This window comes from Phaenicophaeus curvirostris, chromosome 1 (genome assembly GCF_032191515.1).
Source record: "Phaenicophaeus curvirostris isolate KB17595 chromosome 1, BPBGC_Pcur_1.0, whole genome shotgun sequence".
Classification (NCBI taxonomy): domain Eukaryota; kingdom Metazoa; phylum Chordata; class Aves; order Cuculiformes; family Cuculidae; genus Phaenicophaeus; species Phaenicophaeus curvirostris.
This window is the reverse complement of record NC_091392.1, coordinates 69,315,065-69,335,015: the sequence shown is the minus strand read 5'-3', so window position 1 is coordinate 69,335,015 and position 19,951 is coordinate 69,315,065. Positions and strand designations below refer to the sequence as shown.

The window sequence follows — 19,951 nt, the reverse complement described above, 5'->3', positions numbered from 1 at the left end:
CCCTGCAATGGGCAGGGACATCTTCAACTAGATTAGGTTCCTCAGAGCCCCATCCAACCTGACCATGAATGTTCCCAGGGATGGAGCTTCTGCTGCCTCTCTGGGACACCTGTTACAGTGTTTCACTGTCCTTGTTATGAAAACTGTCTTCCTTATATTGAGCTTAAATCTACCCTCTTTTAGTTTAAAACCATTACCCTTTGTCCTGTCTCTACAGGCCCTGCTAAAATGTCTGTCCCCATCTTTCTTCTAAGCTCACTTTAAGTACTGAAAGACCTTGATAAGGTCTCCCTGGAGTCTTCTCTTCTCCAGGTGTTACAACAATCTCATGTCTCTCAGCCTTTCCTCAGGAGAGAGCTCTTCCAGCCTACTGATAATTTTTGTGACTTCCCTCTGGAATCGCTTCAACGCTGTACTGATGACTCCAACTTTGGATGCAGTACTCCAGGTGGGGTCTCACCAGAGCAGTGTAGAGGGGCAGAATGGCCTCCCTCATCCTGCTGGCCATGTGGTTTTTTTCATACAACTCAGGATATGATTAGCTTTCTGGGTTGTGAGCATAGCAAGTTCTTGCCCTTTTCAAAAATGAGTATAACATTTGCTCTTCTCCAGTCACGGGGACCTCTCCTGATCTCTATGGCCTTTCAAAGATGATAGAGAATAGCTTTGCAATGATATAACACTCTCAAATGCACCTCATTTGGTCTCATAGACTTACATGTGTTGAATTCTCTCCAGTAATCTCTGTTTTATCTTAATCTCTGTCTGCTGGTAGTTTCTTCTCTCCTTGAATCCTGCCTGTTGTCACAAAGCCTACAAATTGTTGACGAAGATGGAAAAAGACAGCACTGAGTACTTTAACATTACTAGTGTTTGCCGTCACTAAATCACCTGCACTATTCAACAGCAGGTCCACTTACTCCTTTTTAAAAACACAGCCAGTGCAGTAGTAAAAGTGCTTCATGTTGCCATTAATGTCCCTTGCTAGTTTCAATTCTGGTTGTGCTTTGGCATTCCAAACACCATTTCATCATGCCTTAGCAATATTTCTATATTCCTCATTTGCAGCCTGCCCACACTGTGACTAGCAGTTTTAGAGGTTTTTTTTAAAGCTATTTCACTTTTACTCTGTCTCGGTGAATCCATGATATTGTTTTTGCAGTAGAAGGAAACTAACTAGGAATCTAGCACTAGTAATTCAGTCTAGAATATGGAGCTCAAGCTAGGTTCTTCCAGATTTTGGTAATACTTTGCAGACAATATTTTTCTAACCAATGAGTTCTTCTTCCTATTGAGTCAGCTATATTTGTAGAACTCATAATTTCCCATCTGTTTAGCTATCATGGAAGAGTTTGTGTGTGGCCGCCATTGTTTTTTTTAAGGAAAAGCTCCAGTTATATTGTGATGAATGTTTAAAGTCATCAAAACAATATTCTGAAACCATTATGCAAAACCTTCATACATTTATTACTTTGAAACCCTTTTCTGATTTTCTATATATTTATCATTTTTTTCTTTTTGTGTTTTAATGTCTTTATTTTCATGGACTCTCCTTTATCCACTGCCTTCTCCATCATATATTTATCTTTTCCCCTTATCAATTGGTTTTTGGCGTTACAAACCATTTTAAACCCTATTTTCCTTTGCTTTCTTATCTACCATTTTGCTTGTCTGCTTCTTATACTGACTTCTCTCATTTGAGTCATTTAGTGACTACACAAACCCTTTCCCCTGCAAACCCAAACTTATACGTCCCCTTGACTTACTTGCAGAAGCAACGCTGTGTAAGAGCTTCAGAGATGCCTGATCACACTTTCTGAATCACGAAAACTCTGAGATGAGTGCAAGTTTGTTAAATCTGTTATGTGCACATTCTTTAGCAATCGAAGGCTGCTTCAGCTTGTCGTGTAACAATGCCACTGTTTCTCACTGCCCATAACTTGAGGCAAAAATTGCCACTAAGCTAAGAAAAGGAAAGCTAGACTAACTTCAATTTATTGTGAGCTGCTGTTTTGTTCAGTGGAACATGAATCTTACATGTTTAACTCTTGTTGGTTTCAGTTGGTTCCCAGTCTTTGATAGTGGGTGGAATTAGTAACTGGTTAAGGAAAATAAACGTAAGAAGGAAAAAGTCCTCATTTTGGAATAATAACCCTGGAATATCTGCTCTGATCGTTCCCACCATGGTGGAAAGAACAAACTTTCACTATCCAGTATTAGCTACAAAACCTTTGATTCCTTGTGCCATTACTTTCTGAGACCAGAAAGAAAGTTCCTATACTTTTAATTCAATTAATGGCTGTTTAAAATTTTAGATACTGAGTGAAATTCTTGTTTGTTTCTTTGTCTGTGATAAAATTGTCTTGTAATTGGAAATAATCTTACTGAATGAAATAACAGTTGTATTGTTTATGCTCCTTTGGGTGTACTAATACTCCCACTCAAACATATTCATTGGAAAGTTTTGGATGTGATTGATGTGATAGTTGATTCGTATGGTGTTGTGATAGACCATTTTGTGTAACTGTCGTTTTCAATTTGGTATAGAACATTCTTCATCAGGGTGATCAGTTGGACTCATCTGCCATCCTTGTCCTGTGTATTGCATAAAGGGAAAAGGGCAGATTTTGACACTTGACTGACTGGTTTGCTAATAGTAACAACCATTATCTGATAAACTCAATACCACTAGCATGTCAAGATTAAGATGAAAACAGTGACGACATTTTATACACAACTTTGATAAGTCCATCTATAACATTTAGTGCATCTCTAACACTCGTGTGCAGAGAGAGAATACTTTTCAACACTACTGAGACAGATAACTCTGAATTAACACCCTCAGGGCACTGTAGCTAGTTCAGACACAGTATGTAATAAATTGCTCTTCCATTTTTGTTGTGCAATTTAAATGTTTAATGGAAAAATGTTGCATTGGCAGAATTTGTGTGTGTGTGTGTGCGCGCTAAAGCTTGCATTTTTGGCTGAAGGAACCATTTTATGGAATTGATCATAAAAGTTGTGAATATGTGATTCACATCTAACAGTTGTGTCTTACTAATATCCAAATGTCACTTTTGTTCTACACAAACATTTGTTTATGTCTCCATTTTATAATTAATTTTGAATAGAAGTTTCAAGTCATTAAATGTGATTATAGAAAACATGCTAACCAAATGCACTTTATTTTTTTAAGTTTGGTAAATACCTCTTTAAAAAAATTATTGTTTGTTATTCAGTATTTGTATGTATGGGTTTAGAGGCACAGTGGGGATGAGAATGGGCATGCCACTATTATTTACAGGATAGTGCCATTCAAAGACTGTCCCAGTTTCTGAATTTTCTTGCCAGGTACTACAAAACCAGATCAAAAATAAAATCCAGTCTTGGAAAACTTTCTTCCTTTGTAAATAACAATATAAGCTTGTTGCATCTGTTGGGTAGAGAATTTGAGTAACCCAGAATGTTTTTGTGAATCAAAAAAACATCTTCAGTATTTTTCCTAGGGTATACATTCTTTCAAACTTATTCTTTTGTATGTGCATGTATGTGTGAGACAGCAAGAGGGAGAGCATGCATTTGGAGGACATAACTATTGATCCCTTTGGCCAGTGTAAATAAAATTTAACGAAGTAGAGACTTCAGTCAAATTCCTATTGATTTCATAAAAAATCAAGTGAAATAAGAAAAATGGCTTTAGAATCTCAATTAAGACAACGTCTGAAGCTGGATTTATGAGGCACAAGAATTCAGAGGTGTGAAGGAGCATGTAAATATCCAGTTTCAGGGAAACGTTCACCAGAAAATGGCAATAAATTATGAGATACAAGCCATTACAAAACTAAACTGTGGCTCAGGGCCTATATTAGGCTGTATAAAAATACAAATATTTTTATTTCATTGGTTAGACTCATGAGCTGAATGTTTTACTGAAGTCAAAGAACTGACATGTTGGCTAAATATGTAACAAAAATTTTCTTTATAATGTTTCTGCTATAATGTTTCTGCTTTTAGGAGATTATAGTCATGAGCATATTTATCTAAACCTAAGTTCTCTTCTTGAGAAAGCTGTAGTTATCTTTTATCAATGACAAGAACAGCCAGGAGAGCATAAAAAATAATCCAGAAAACAAGCGAAATTTGGAAAGTTGGTGTTTTTCACTAATTCAGGAGATATATATTTAACAAAACTCATGAAAGAATTATCAGGAAATAAAGTAATAATAATAATTAAAAAAAAAAGACAAGAAAAGGAGGACTTACTGGCCCAACTTGTAATAACACAGAAATATATAGAACATGAAAAATACATTAATCAGAAATGAAAACTGGATAATATTGGTGAAAAGCCTTCTCTTGAAAAGAAATAAGTCTACAATTCATGTAATTCATTATAGATAAAGGATACGGGATGAATGTATTCTATTTTAAGCAACATGTAAAAAAAAAATCTAAGTTTTACAAAGGCTCGGAAAATAGAAACTTATTCCAATTGCTACCAGTATAAAACAGCATAACGTGTATGTGGATAAATCAAAAAAGTCAGGTTACTAAATAAAATACAACTATTAAGAGTCATCAGGGTAGAAATAAGTCATCCTGCAAATATATTATTTAAAGGAAAGACTAAGTAATTACTTGATGTGCTACCTAAGTACAGCCAGATAGCTAATACTATTAATGAGACCAGAGTAACAACTCAGCCAAAAGATGGAAAAAACAGGGTAGGACATGTTTAACAGTGTATATATGTGTGATGTCCTCAGGGCCTCCAACCTTATTTTCTACATTATTTCTGTTTAGCATTTTAAAACATCACCTGAGGTCTAGTTCAAATAAATTTATAATTTAGAAATGATAATTTTATATGTGTTCCCATCATTGAAATGATTTTCAAAAATTCTTATTTGGATAGAAAACTTTCAGTCTGTATACATACTGAACACTGATAATTGCAATACTAACATGTAATTTGTGATTTTTATAGCTGTATTCAAAATTAACAGGTCCGAAAAGTGCTTTAGTTCTTGGTTTTGCTGTTATTTAATGACTTATTTATTTATTGTCAAAAATTTGTATACATTGACCTCTTTAAATTATACAAAGTTATCTGGGGTTAATTGTTTTACTTAAGCCTCCTATGTTGACAATAATGTTATTTTAGAGCCAGAACTGGGCAAAATCCCTGACTAATTCAACCCAGGTTATGTTTTGAAGCAAAGCTGACTTCTGAGATTATATAATTTGCAAAATTATTGCATTTGAGACATGACATTGGAGCAGCATTTGGCGGTATAATGGATCTGTTTGTCATTAAATCAGTTAAAAACAAAACAAATGGGATGACTATCACTGGTATGAAGACAATTAGCACATTTTGTTACAGATGCAGTAATGAAATAAGCTTGATTTGCAATTCATCTTTGTGGGCAGTAATTTATTTTGTTAAGATGTTATTTTTATTTTGAATACTTCTAATTTAAACATTATTTCATCAGTCTTTGTTTGGAATTTTGTGCTGGGAATCGTTGTTTCTCCAAGATTATTTTTACAGCCTTCAGCTGATATTTTTGAGAACAGTTTCCATTCTTTCTACAAAGAAAAGCAGATCCTCTTCCTGCACTGACTGACATGTCACTTTCCAAAACTAAATAACAAGTATTTTCCTTGCTATTTAATTAGGACTAATGCAAACTCTTCTTACTGGTGTCCACAGGAGAATAAAAATGTCAGAACACATTTATTTCCTTTCAGAATTTTGAACTGCAGGGACTGATCTCCAGAACTGCACAAAACTGATGTTTGTGTTTATGTTGTTTGTCATAAATTTTAAAATTACAGGAAAGTGTTATGCTGCATAACCTTTAGCAATGTTGAGAACTTGCTATTGAAAATTATGGAAAGTACACAGATATAACCTTCAGTTTAACTTCACACTGGAAATTTTTGCTTTCTTTTTGTCCAGTGAGGAAAAGAAAGCAGATGTCACTTGAAGGATTTATAAGGTACATGAGTTCAGAAGACTGTTCGATATTTAGAAAAGATCACAAGACCATCTACCAAGATATGAACCACCCATTATGTGACTACTTTATTTCATCTTCTCACAACACCTACTTGGTATCTGACCAGCTGATAGGGCCCAGTGATTTATGGGGATATACCAGGTATTTTGATATATCTTTTAATATTTTAAACATCATTCAGCTTTTTTTTTTTAAATGAATACTAAGTCACATATAATCCTGCTTGGCAATTAGGAATGAAAATATCAAAGCTACAAAGAGAGAATGTAAGAGTGGTATTTTATTTTGTGTGTACACTTTTCAACGTATTTTATTTGACAAACTATCTCTTCTTAGTCTAGAAACAATCTATTTTTCCACCTACACCTCAAAAAAACCTACCTCATGGAAAACGATACCTATACTATGCTGCACAGTTTAAGATTAAATCAGTTTTTAATCTCAATATGCCCTGTAAAGGTAAAAAACTCCCTAAAATAAATGCTAAATTCCCAGGCAAACTCTACTCTGATCAATATATAGGACATAGGTGCACAGTATGGTGGAGTATGTCAAGGATTTTTGTGATCAGTGTAGTTTGCAAAGCAGCAACAACAAAAAATAAGGTGAAATAGTACTGCGTGGCTTTTGGCAAAGCAGCAACAACAAAAAATAAGGTGAAATAGTACTGCGTGGCTTTTGGGGCTGTGAGCTCCCCTGTGCTGTCGGCAGCCCTACAAGGAGCCTGCAGACCATCTGCTCCACTGGCAGAGGGAAGGGAAAGGGCTGGAGCTGCTCTGCTCCTCTCCCTTGAGACAGGCTAGTGAGGAGGGATAGGATCTACGGGTGGACAAGGTGCTAAGGGATATGGTTTAGGGTTTGATAAGAATGGTTGGACTCGATGATCCGGTGGGTCTCTTCCAACCTGGCTATTCTATGATTCTATGATTCTATGAACATGACCATAGCTAGGAGGGAGAAGAAACTTTGTCATTCAATGTACATTGTATGGCACCAAGAGAAGAAGTTGACCAGGATGCCTTATTGTCAGGACACATTTAGAAGAAATGATCAGGGAAGGAGTAAATGGGTTATGCAATAAATGCAACATATAGAGGGGTATAGAAAGCATGAAGAATTTGGGACAGGCAACCAGCATTCCTACTAGTTTGTATTCATTATGTGAAGTGAAATCAGTTGGATCATCATCTATGTTAACATTTTTGTTTTGGTTGTTCTCTGGACATTCTATAATCACTGGCAAACATCACAAACACTAATGAATTTATTTCTAACTGTATTTAAAATGATGTGACATTAATATCGCATTGCTTAAAATAATTGCAAAGAGGCTATAAAACACCCTTTCTTCCTCTTTATCTACTAATTGTATAAGGAAAATGTAACATGCTAAAATAAGCCAGAAGCATCTTTGAGATATTGTTAGCATGTAAAGGGCAGCATGTAAAAAGACAGATTGGTAATTAGGTAAAATAGTCCACGAGAAATGTTTAATTAGTAACAAGCCAAATATTAGAAACCTAAGACCTCTAAGGAGTGGCATTAACGTATTAAAAATTAAAACAGGGTAAATTTAAGGCATCCAAGAAACTTCAACACTACCTCTTAGAAATAAGGTATGGAGGAGAACAACTGAATTATGTAGAGACGAAGAGCAACATGATTCTGTATGTGTAATGGAGTTATTTTTAAGTATGATGATACTCAAGTGAGCAGGCAAATCCTAGTATAGTAATAAAAATGACCCTTTCTAACATTTCTTCTTCTATTTTAAGCAACGATTTGCCATCATTCCAAAATTATTCTTCTATTCTTCACCATAATTTTTGGTCTTTTAATGAAGGTTATTCGGAAAATCAATCTTACTCCTTAAGACTCTAACAAAGTTTATTACCTGACATGCCCATGACAAGCAATGAAAAATATAGCCCTGACTCATAGCTGTATAATTCTATAGTATTTCTTTTCTTTTGTGATGAAAAAGTAGACTTTTTTTAATTACTCAACTTGTGCTTGTAATGAGAAATTGTATAAGACTTGTATAAGAAAGTGTGGTATCTTTCATTTCACTGTAAAAATATTTCTCTCCTTCTTTTGAAGTGCTCTATTAAAAGGATGTCGTTGTGTGGAAATTGACTGCTGGGATGGCTCAAACAATGAACCTATTGTGTATCATGGTCACACTTTAACGAGCAAAATTCCATTTCGTTCTGTAATTCAAGTGATCGACCAGTATGCATTTGTGGTATGTATGTTTGTAAATGTATATGCTGGTTAAAATATGATGGTGTCTTTAACAAGTTTTAAAGGATCACCAAAATATGTCAGATGTAATTTTAAAGGTAGATGATTATGTCAAAGCTTCCAACTTCTTCCTCTAGGTACATGATAATTGCATTATTTTTGTTTTATGTTGTTCTTTTCCTTTATTTCCCATTATTGAAATTATTCTTCACAAAACATAGTCATTATTTCTAAAAATATCATCTACCCAATGTGATAATTCCATGTTAGGATGACTTAGTCAAAGAATTTCAGAGCAATTGTGATGTAATCTTTCAGTGCAAAAGACAGAGCTAATATTAGATCTGAAGATATGAAGATATCTTTAATATTGAAAAATACCAAAATGGTCAACACTCATTTTTTTAGAATGTAGAATATTAAAAGTTTCCTTTGAAATTAACCTAAATAATTTTTTATGCTTTTGTTTTTTAGTAGTTGACATGATAATTCCTCTTTATTTCTTTGTCTGTTCATTTATTGGGTACTGCTGTTTCAGGCACATAGTAGTGCATGCATCATTATTTAGAAGCTCTTTATATCAACTGAGCCAATAACTCTGTGAGAAATTCAGCTTTTTGCTTCCAGGTGCAATGGGATCAGCCTGATGTGGGGCAGATTTAACACTTGTTTTATCTCTACTTTCTATATATCCAACATTAATCAGTATGTTAAATGACTCTGCTAAATTATTTTCTATGGATTATTGGACAAATACAAGTAAATGTGTGCTTTCTAAGAGCAGCACAGATATTATTTCATTTATCTAATGAAGTATTTTATCCCTCTTAACTGATCTTTGTTTGACTTCCCTAGTTGCTTTTTTCCATCTCTGTATACACCTAGTCCTGTTTTAATCACTGTTAACCACCTAAGGATGAAATTTTTTCTCCTCTTCAATTGTGCTTTGTCTTTTTGGTAAATATTGTGAGCTTTCTTTTTGTCTTACTAAACTTAAACAACCAACCTGTATTCTGACAGTTTTGAAAATAAAGGATAATACACATTTCCAAGGGGACTTTTGTAACATAGTTTGAAAAATAAAGCAGTCTTCTTTTAATTCATTATTAATAAAAACTTTTAAATTACGTTTCCAGGCATCTGACTATCCACTTATACTGTCTTTGGAGAACCACTGCAGCCCTAAACAACAGGAAGTAATGGCATATTATTTAGAAAATATTCTCGGTGACAAACTTCTTACTTCAACAGTTGGTGATACAAATATGACTCAGCTACCTTCTCCTGAGGTAATAACATTAAGCTTTTCTCTGTGAGGGATAAGGGAAAAAAACCCCTGGTTTATGTTCTTGGGATTTTTTTTTTTAATCTTCTGAAATCAAATCTATGAAATGGCTCATCTGGTGTTTTAAATAAACTCCAAGTAGCAACAACAACAACAAAATTAAACAACACAAAAAGATAAAGAAAACAGAAAAAAAAAATTAATCATGCGGATCGATATGGAATGTTTGAAGGAAAACTGTCTTCAGTGCAATGCTGAAGCATACATTTGTTAAAAGCTAATATACTAACATTTTTGCAAAACCTTAGATCCTACAGTTCACACCAATCCAATTTTTGGTGCTTTGGGTGCATTAGAAGTTTTATTTTATTTTATATACAAATACAGTTAAGTTAAATTTGTGGGTTTCAGTTTCTTTTATATGGAAACATGGAAGCTGTAGTAATGTGAATTTTTATTTGGAACCAGACTTGCTAAGACTGAATAAAACTGTATTGAACTATAATGAAATTATTTTCATTTTTTTTAAATTAAACTATTACTGAATGTGAATTAAGTTATCATAGGACAGTTCATCTAAATTAGTCCTATGTTGGAGGCTTGGTAGTCTAAACTCACACAGAAAAGAGCATCTGCCTTTAAAGAGGGCAGATTTACAGACAGGAAATGACGTGCCCAAGATTGTGAAGGAAATACTACTGAACCTGAACCCTGAATCTGAGAGATATGCTAACACCTGACTAATTTAATTTTTGAAATTTCAAGTTATTGAAACATTTTGTTGTAGAAAAGAGCTTCAAAGTTTGTGTTGACCTGCAAAGTCAACAATCCTCTCCTCTCCTTTCCAGTGTTTTAGTTTTAAAAAGGAGACAGAGTATAAATTTTTTAACAAAATTATGCTTTGAACCAAAATTAATAGATCTTTACTTTAAAATTGTTAGTGTGTCTGTTTTCTGCTGATCTATTTTTATTTCCTTACTTTTAAAAAGATTTTCCTGAAAAGTAAACGTTATTGAAATGGAAACGTGAACCTACATTTTCTGTCAATAGTGATGTTGATGCAGCTATTTAATTGGTTTCTGTTGCTGAAAAAGCATTTGTTCTTTCTCAGTGTGTTTCTCCCTAAAGCAGTGTTTCTCAGCTGGTGGCTTCAGACCCTTGGGATATGAAGTCAGAAAAGTTAGTTAGATGGGTGTTGAAAATTTTATTGCAAACTAAAACAAATAAATTCCCATTATTCCAGTCTTTGCACATAATTTTCTTTCAAGGACAAAAGATTTTTTTTTTAATCTCCTGTGACTCAAGCACATGTATACATACAAAATATTGTTTTAGGTTTTTCACTGTTATCAGCGATATCTCAGATATATTTCATATCTTTTTTACAGTAACTGAAAAGGGAGCAATGCAAATGAAAATGTGGGGAGGAAACAATGTGATAAGGAACAACACACAGAGATGTATTTTCGTAAACGATTTGTTATGGAAAAACATTTTTGGAGTGGTGTGTCTAAAAGACTTGCTAAAGTATTATGGTTTCGTAACAATATTGTCATAAACATATTTAATACATCTCAGTAAGTTAGCATTTTTTTTGAATTGTAGCATTACATTTTTAATATCACACTGTCCAATATCACTTTGTAACCATGAAAAATGTTCTGTAAGTTAGAAAAAAATATAAACTATTAAACATGAGAGTTTGTTTTAAAGCTCCTCAAAGCATAGCTACATTCTGTCTACTAGATGTCCAAGGATCACCTGTCCTCTGTAGCAAGTGCAAAATCAGTGCACTGCATCCAAATCGTGCTATCACTGAACTACATACTTAAAAATATTACTTTCTATGAGATATGTCCCTTACTATGTTTACTGTAATATAGGGAATTAATATTTCCATAGCTTAGAGTTTTCATATGTCACCTCTGTGGAATTTTTGCATGAAAATGCATTGGTGCATTCCATAGTCCTCACTTTAATGTATGCTATTCAGGTGAGATTCATGCTGATCAGATGAGATTTGTGCTGTTGAACTTTTAAAGTTATGTGAGATGTATTCCACATCTGTGTAAGATGTATGAGTTACCTAAATCAGAACACTGTCCTCAGCTGATTTACAAAAGTCTGAATTTAACAAAGCATTATGTTGAGAATGAACAATTATTAGGATCATCTCCATTTCTCTAAGCTGCTCTGATCAAGTACGTAAGAAAAATCATTGGGATTTTATTTTGCAATGGAAATACATAGTTATGACTGAAGTTGCAGAGAGAGTAGTAAGTGTGACTTTAGGTTAACATCTATTTGAAGAACCACTTTTGGTTCATGTTCAAATGAGTCTTAGTGGCATCACATCTTTAAAGCCTGGGACCTTGTGCATATTCAAGGCCTGGGTAAATTAATTATAATTTGAGTAAATCAAATGCTGAACTCAGCCTTAAGCCTGTTATATTTCAGCAGTTCAAAAGAGATGTTAAAGAACAATAAATGATAAATTTAAAATGCTTTTTGCAAGACGGATTTTCAGTTAGTGTAAAAAGAATTATTGTCATGAATGTAACTTACTGTTCCACTCTTCAAGACAGAGCACTAGCAAGAATAGGGAAGAAGCTGTTGTATCTGATATGATTCTATAGGCACCCAACTGTTAAAGCCATCCCAGGAAGAAAATCGTGTCAAAACTGTTAAAAACAATAATAGAATTAAGGTGTCATTTTTAAAAAATGACAGTCTTTCTAATTTCTAATATAAGTCTAATAAAATATAGTAAGTGTCAGGGTGATTAAAGTTCATTGTAATTACTCAGATATGAGACTGGTTCAATAGAATGATAAGTGTTCCTTGGCATGGCTCAAGCACAGTAAATATACTTGCTTGGAGGCTGATACAACCAATAGCCTGATGATGCATTTTGAAAAAAAAACTACGAATAATGCACTAAAAGCAATTGGTTGGTGTACCTGCCTTCATGAGTACTTTTACTAGCAAAATTCTTACTAGATAACTGTACCTATTATTACATTTATATGCAACAAAAAAGGAAAGCTTTGAAATCAGTTTCCTCTTTTCAAACTTCCTTATTTAACTCATCTGAATTTATACATGAACCTGTATCTTCCTTAAATACTGGAATAAAAAAAGAAGAAATAGAAAGCATAGCAAACCCCAGCTTTTTTAAAAAGAAATCTTTATACATTCTAATTTAGCCTACTAACAGTTGTTAAGCTTTTTATTTAGAGCCCTGTTCAGCATGATTTGTGGCTGACATACATTCCTTTCACCTAGATTATTAGCTTTTTCCTTAGTGTGTTTTACTGGATTTGCTTTTAAGGTATGTTCTAAATATTGATTTAAAATTATTTCTTCAGTGCTGCTTCTTTTTTTTTTTTTTTAAACTGTTACACTGCCTTATATTAAAGCAAAATGAGAATAGGCGTTAAATTGCTTATATTCTTATATTTGCTTATCTTGATTATAAATGAATATGAATATCACAGTGAAGTATCTCAGTATTAAATATTCTTAAAGTCACTTTACTATGTGAATGGGTATATATATATGTGTGAATTTAATTACTCTGAGTTTAAAAATTAAGGCATTTGAATTAGAGTTACAGTGCATTACCTTCATTTTCCCTGCAATCTTGTTTACCGGCTTTTGTCATGTTTGCTTACCTTGACTTAAGCTCTTCCCTGCTCCTTTCTGCTTGGATCTTAGCAAGGAAGATGAGGGGGATTGAAAGGGTATAGAGTCTTTCTTTCACTTCATATTAAAATTAACAATAACCATATGGACATATTTTATTATATGCTCTGTTAGAGGCTATTCTGATTTAATTATAACCCTAGGGACACAGCAGAAATCTCTTTACTTCCATGTGCACCTCACATGCCTGTAAATGCAATGGACATACTTCCGTCCCTGAAGTCCTCTGTCTGCATCACAATTAATATATCACTTAGAAAGCCTCTTGTGTTCATGACCTGTGCTATTGCCTTCTTTGCTAGGCCTTATCTGACAACCTGCTTATAGGATCCCTCAAAGATTTGACTCTGAATATTAGTTCAGAACTAATCAGTTCAGCCCTCCTTCACTTTTCTCTCAAATTTCCTTGGCAAGGACTTTCAACATCCAGCTTCTCTTCAACAGTTGAGACTGAAACATTATGTTTCTTGAGTGGGAAACCTTCTTTGTCTGACAGTTACTTTATTCCTAGCTTTTCTTTTCTTATGAAGGGTTGTATGTAGCACAGGCAAAACTTCCTTTTAATACCCAGTGCTCAGTGTTCTTCAAGATCTGAATCAAATGGTGCCCTTGTCTGCACATGAAGTGGAATATCACATAATTTCTCCAAACACTTCACAGAAATATTTTCCAATTACAAGTTCTTACTTACATCTTGGAGATCTGGAGATCTCCATGGAAATTATTTTCTTCTCTGTTGTCTGATCAATCCTCTACATCCCATTCTAAGTAGGTTTTGAGCTACATCTTTGTTGATTGTGTGTCTAGGAGGATTAAAATGCAGAGCAAACCCAGTATTAAGGTGCTGCCTTGGGCCACAGCTCGTGCATGATTTCTCCTGCCATTGTAAGTCTGAGTGAAAATTACAAGGAGGTCTAGAAAAGAAAATTCCATGGTCACTGAAAGCTATTGCTCTCTGCTTTTCCTCAACATTTGCTTGCCCTGAAACACAAAACTGAGAAAATTTCCAGAAAAGAGATTTTTTTAATTCTTTGGCCTCAGTCATATACACATTCACCCAGCAACTGACTGTACTAGTACTGTTAATTCCCTGGAATATTACCTTATTCTGTAGCATGTTGACAGACATGTTGAGTAGAGGAAAGAGAAGGTTCTTGCATGGTTTGATTCTTTCACACATCCCTTATCCACTGTGATAAACTGAGCCCACTTTTAAGCTTCTCCAATCTTTTATTATATCTATCCTTTGACCTCCTTCCCATTCAGATATTTTGCCACCCTAAACAAATAACCCACTACAATTCTCTGCTTGCAGTCTTGGTCACTCTGGTGCTTCTAAGAGGACTTCATTAATTCCTTTAATATTCACTGGAATATCAGGTCCTTTGAGTCGGTTCCCACATTAAATTATATTTGGCATCACTGACTGGCAACAGAGACCTCTGCTGATTGCACCAGCACTCCTAGATTATGTTGATATAAAGTGACAGAATGTGGTGTCTTGTACAGGAATTTTAGGTGAACATGGGAAATATTAGAATCCTAGAATTGAGATACATTTTTTTCTTATCCTGCTGAATCTTTCATCTCTAATGGGTTTGACAGCTACTTAAAGAGGCTAATAAGCCTCAAATGTAATACACACGCAGGAAAGTAAATGCATCAATGCTTTTAATGAAGATTTGTTCCTCAATTATTTTGGTTTGTAGTACATCAAACTGCCTTACACTGCTGGCATGTCATATACATGAACTACTAAGGAATTTTTAATTATTTGCAGGTATCCTATCACAAAATTGGAAAGGGATATTGATGCATTGTTAACTGAAAGTGAAGTGGCAACTATTGTTATTTTACAAGTCACCTTCACTGTTTATCACACAGCTGTATGATCAACTACTATGTTGTAGTGATTCAGAAGCATTTAGGGCCACAATCTACAAGGTTTCCCCATAGTTCTTAAAATCATGCTATCTAAATAAAAGGGCCTGTTTAATAACCTTCTTGAAACAGAGTAATAGAAGTCTCCAGTACAACTTTGTGCTCCCTGGGCATTGAAATTCTTACTATTAGGAAGAAAGCCAATGAACCCCAGAGCCAGGATTCCTCCTTCACCTTTTTCTTCACCTCTATCTACTCGATACACAAAGGAGCTTTCCATATGCAGTCACTGTTTTTCCAAAATAGACACTGTTTTCCCAGAATGCACCAGTTTGGGAGAACCAAGTACCACACTCTTCACCATCTAAATACAATGATTGTATGTCTAAGAGATTCATATTGCTACTGCATTTTCTTCTTTTCTCCGTAAAGACCTTTCTCACTGAGACACTTTCAAATCCTGGTTGTACCCTGCTGTCTACAATCTCTGACAAAAAGGTTTTTACTGACTGTCTGTAATATCTGACGAAATGGTAATACACAGATTAACCTGTGGCTATATGAGTCAATTTTCTAAGTGAGTCTAAGCATCTCTAAAATTTCCTCTCCATATCTTTATAGGTTTTTATAGTCTTATTTTCTTGTTATTGAAAAAGTAAGGCTTGAAGATTTTCACTCAGAAATTCAAAATTGAGACTCCTTTAGCATATCTAATTCTGTTGTTTCAGTGATGAGATTCATTTGGAGCTTTTTTGACCTACAAGTCACGTATGCAAATGTCTTGACTAAGTCTTTGCATCAGAAATATCTTTGCTTCCTAACAAGTAAAAAACACTTCCAGTTTACTATTTTGCCTTTCATTCTGTCCATGGCATCAATTCTTTACAAATATGAGAAGAAAGGTATTGAAAATGCAATGTGCTTTGGTGATGACCTCAAAAATAAGAGAAATTATGGGTTTTTTTTATAAAATTTCTGTATTCTCTACTTAGAATTTTCTCAGTGATGCACAATGAAATTGATAGAGGCATTTGTAACAGGATAAAATACAAGAAATTTTATTTAAACATGAGAAAAAGAATTTGTACTGTGAGGGTGGTCAGGCACTGGAGCAGGTTGCCCAGAGAGATTATGGTCTCTGTCTTGGAAATGCTCAAAATCTGACTGGACACAATCCTAACTCTTACTGACCATGCTTTGAACAAGGGTGTTGGGCTAGATGGTCTCCAGGGATCCCTTCCAAACTCAGCCATTGTGTATTTTAATGATATGTCTTCCTGGTTTGACCTTGGGCCTGTCAAGTGACTTGTCTGGCAGTCACTGGACTGCTTCCTGAGCTTGCCTACCATCACCAGACCTGCTCTACTTGTCTTACTGTTGCCCTGGATGGTGAGGTTGTTGCCCCATGCCTGCCCTACAGTCACTCTCAGCTCCTGGGTCACCTTGTGCAGCTGCTACTCTCTGACTCTGAGTTGCTGCAGATTCTTGAATCATGAGCAGCAGGCCATTTAGCAGTGTTATTTGCAACAAATGGCACTGGAACAGGTTGCCCAGAGAAGTCACGGATGCCCCATCCCTGGAGGTGTTCAAGGCCAGGTTGGATGAGACTTTGAGAAACGTGATCTAGTGGAAGATGTCCCTGCCAGTGGCAGGGGGTTGGAATTAGTTGATCTTTAAGGTCCCTTCCAACCTAAAGCATTCTATAATTCTATGATATTAGCAGATCAGTTACAACCCCCTTTTTTAAATTTTTTTATTTAAATGTCTGTCAGAAATGCAAAATCACTGCACTAGAACTTTTTCCAAGACTACTGTCAGATGTGTTTTTGATTGCATTGTTGGGAAAGTTTATGTGTGTTTTCATATTTCTGTTATGTCTGATGGAGTCCTCAGTTAAACATGAAAAGGCATTGACAGCTAAAGGTCTTGTTTTGTAATGATATCTAACATTATTGCCAACAATTAAAACAGGTCAAGCCTCTGAAGCATTAGGAAATTGATCCTTTCTTTATCTTTGGTGCCTGAGTGGCGCTCTTCCTTGCAGATGAATGAGAAATCATACCTTGAAAAATCGTGATTTAAGGACCGAGTGCTCTTTAGAACACATATGCTTTTACCCAGGATTGTGTCAGGTTTTCACTTCATCCAGAAAGTAGTCTGGCAGTGCTATTCCTCTGAATTTCCTTCTTTAGGCATGTTTTGCTTTTTTATGTTTTTAATAAAAGGACAATTATAAAGATTCACATATTTTGTGACTACTACAGAGCACAATACAGAACCGGAATTTTCAGTGAAGGGACTTCTCACTTGATTAACTGTACTGTATGAAAGCTTGCTATGAGATAGCTAAAACAATGGTCCTATTATAATTATACTGATCTAACTAGAGCTTAGACATTAGTAGTAGTATGAATTTGAAATATCTCATTAACTGTGATTCATAAGGATGCCGCAAAGACATGGGTTCACAACATCACTTGGTGCATTTATCTTCTTGAATCATTGACGATTGCTGGTGCTGTTTTTGTTTAATAGTTGTACTTTAAGGTACTATCCTGTTATTTTCAATCAAGATAAATTTTTTAATGCCTCAAAAGTTTTCCTCATGTTAGATTTCATGGGAGGTGTTAACATTATTACCCTATACCGGTATTTAAGACAGTACTATAACTCTTGAAATAGAAAATTATTGAAAACTTTAAACTGATTTTAACCTTGTTACTCAGCAAGATTTTCAGAATTTGATATTCCTTTTATTAAGCACCTACAGCTGATCAGGAAAGGAGAAGAGAGAAGAACATGCCCAATTTTAATAAGGGAATCTATTCTTCTCTTTTTAATACTCATGACCCAAAATCCAGGGTTTGTTCTGTACATTTCTGAGGACTGATTTTGTCTCTTTTTACATTAATTGCAGTGATCAGTAAGTGAATTTAACTGATCCATTCTGAAGTCTTTGTGATATTGTCTTGGAGTCTTGTATTACTTCAGCTGTTCTGATTTGTGTAGTATATCACGTTAACCAGAATGCCTACTTTGTACAAGAACAAAGATTTGTTTGTTTAATTCTTTAAGTATTTGTTCTAATTGATTGTACTTGGAGGATTTTACTTATACCAATCTTGAAGACCCTGTAGGGAAGATCTATTGTGTTTTACAAATTTAAAATTTTAGTACCCTTACAGTTTACATACATAGTAAAGATGTACAATTTAAGTATTTTTTCATTTTATATTTAAACTAGAAAAGAGAAGTTCTAGTGAATGTTCAGACTTTCAGCTAACTGTATACTTAAAAGATTTAGATATAGGTACAAAAAGAAGTAACTTGTTTAGTACTGCTGATTACTGATTAAGGAAATCAAATTTTCCATAGTCACTGGTTTTCTGCCATACAAGTGTCGTAAGATTTTTTTTAAGATTTGTTTGAAACTCAGAATTTTAAATCTATGATATGCATATTTTCTGTTCATGGTTCACTTTCAGTGATTTGGTTTGACAACTATCCAATTTGCTTCTGGCCTGAAAAGTATCAAAATTTCTTTTTTCTAGGGTATATTCTGTAACTTTATTAAAAGCAAGTGGTAACTTTAAAAGTGTTATCATTATAGAAAAAAAAATGTTTGTCCTACCTCAGGGTGTTTACATTTTTGCTAACAGTTCATCAAAAGAATTTTAGGAACTACCTGACTTAGAACATCATGGCCCTTTTATTATATGATAACACAGGCTATGGTTTTTTTTTACTTAATGCAAGTTGAGATGTAGGAGGTAGTAATATAGGCAGAGAAAGTTTTTCCTTCCCTCGTATACCAGCTCCTTTATTTTTTTAATCTGTAGAATTAAATCTTACCTATGAATAACAAAATAAAAAACCAAAAGTGGATAGCATTACTTTTAAATATAGGGAAATTCTTTCCATCATCTTCCAACAGCCCTGGAAGACTGGGGAAGTCCCACTGGACTGGAGGCTGGCTGATGTCGTGCCCATCTACAAGAAGGGCCGCAGGGAGGACCCAGGGAACTACAGGCCTGTCAGTCTGACCTCAGTGCCAGGGAAAGTCATGGAACAGGTGATCTTGAGTGCTATCATGAAGCACATGCAAGAGAACCAGGTGATCAGGCCCAGTCAACATGGGTTCATGAAAGGCAGGTCTTGTCAGACTAACCTGATCGCCTTCTATGACAAAGTGACTCGGCTGCTGGATGAGGGAAAGGCTGTGGATGTGGTCTTCCTGGACTTCAGTAAAGCCTTTGACACAGTTTCTCCCAGCATTCTGCTTGAGAAACTGTCAGCCTCTGGCCTGGACAGGCGCACACTCTCCTGGGTGGAAAACTGGTTGGTTGGCCGGGCCCAGAGAGTGGTGGTAAATGGTGTGAAATCCAGCTGGAGGCCAGTTACAAGTGGGGTTCCCCAGGGCTCAGTGCTGGGTCCAGCCCTGTTCAACGTCTTTATCAATGACTTGGATGAAGGCATCGAGTGTATCCTTAGCAAGTTTGCAGATGACACTAAGCTGGGTGGAAGTGTCGATCTGCTGGAGGGTAGGGAGGCTCTGCAAAGGGATCTGAACAGGCTGGACCACTGGGCAGAGTCCAATGGCATGAGGTTTAACAAGGCCAAATGCCGGGTCCTGCACTTGGGGCACAACAACCCTGTGCAGTGCTACAGACTAGGAGAAGTCTGTTTAGAAAGCTGCCTGGAGGAGAGGGACCTGGGTGTGTTGGTTGACAACCGACTGAATATGAGCCAGCAGTGTGCCCAGGTGGCCAAGAAGGCCAATGGCATCTTGGCTTGTATCAGAAATGGTGTG

General features: G+C 35.3%; 1 protein-coding gene across 1 annotated transcript in view; it reads left to right on the top strand.

Annotated features, from left to right (window-relative positions):
• The window catches only part of PLCZ1 (phospholipase C zeta 1), a 58,338-nt gene that overhangs the window by 6,518 nt on the left and 31,869 nt on the right, over positions 1–19,951 (top strand). The window contains exons 4-6 of the mRNA XM_069849844.1: positions 5,966–6,167; positions 8,127–8,271; positions 9,407–9,559. Of these exons, the coding sequence (XP_069705945.1) occupies positions 5,966–6,167; positions 8,127–8,271; positions 9,407–9,559 (500 nt within the window). The remainder of the gene's footprint in view (positions 1–5,965; positions 6,168–8,126; positions 8,272–9,406; positions 9,560–19,951) is intronic.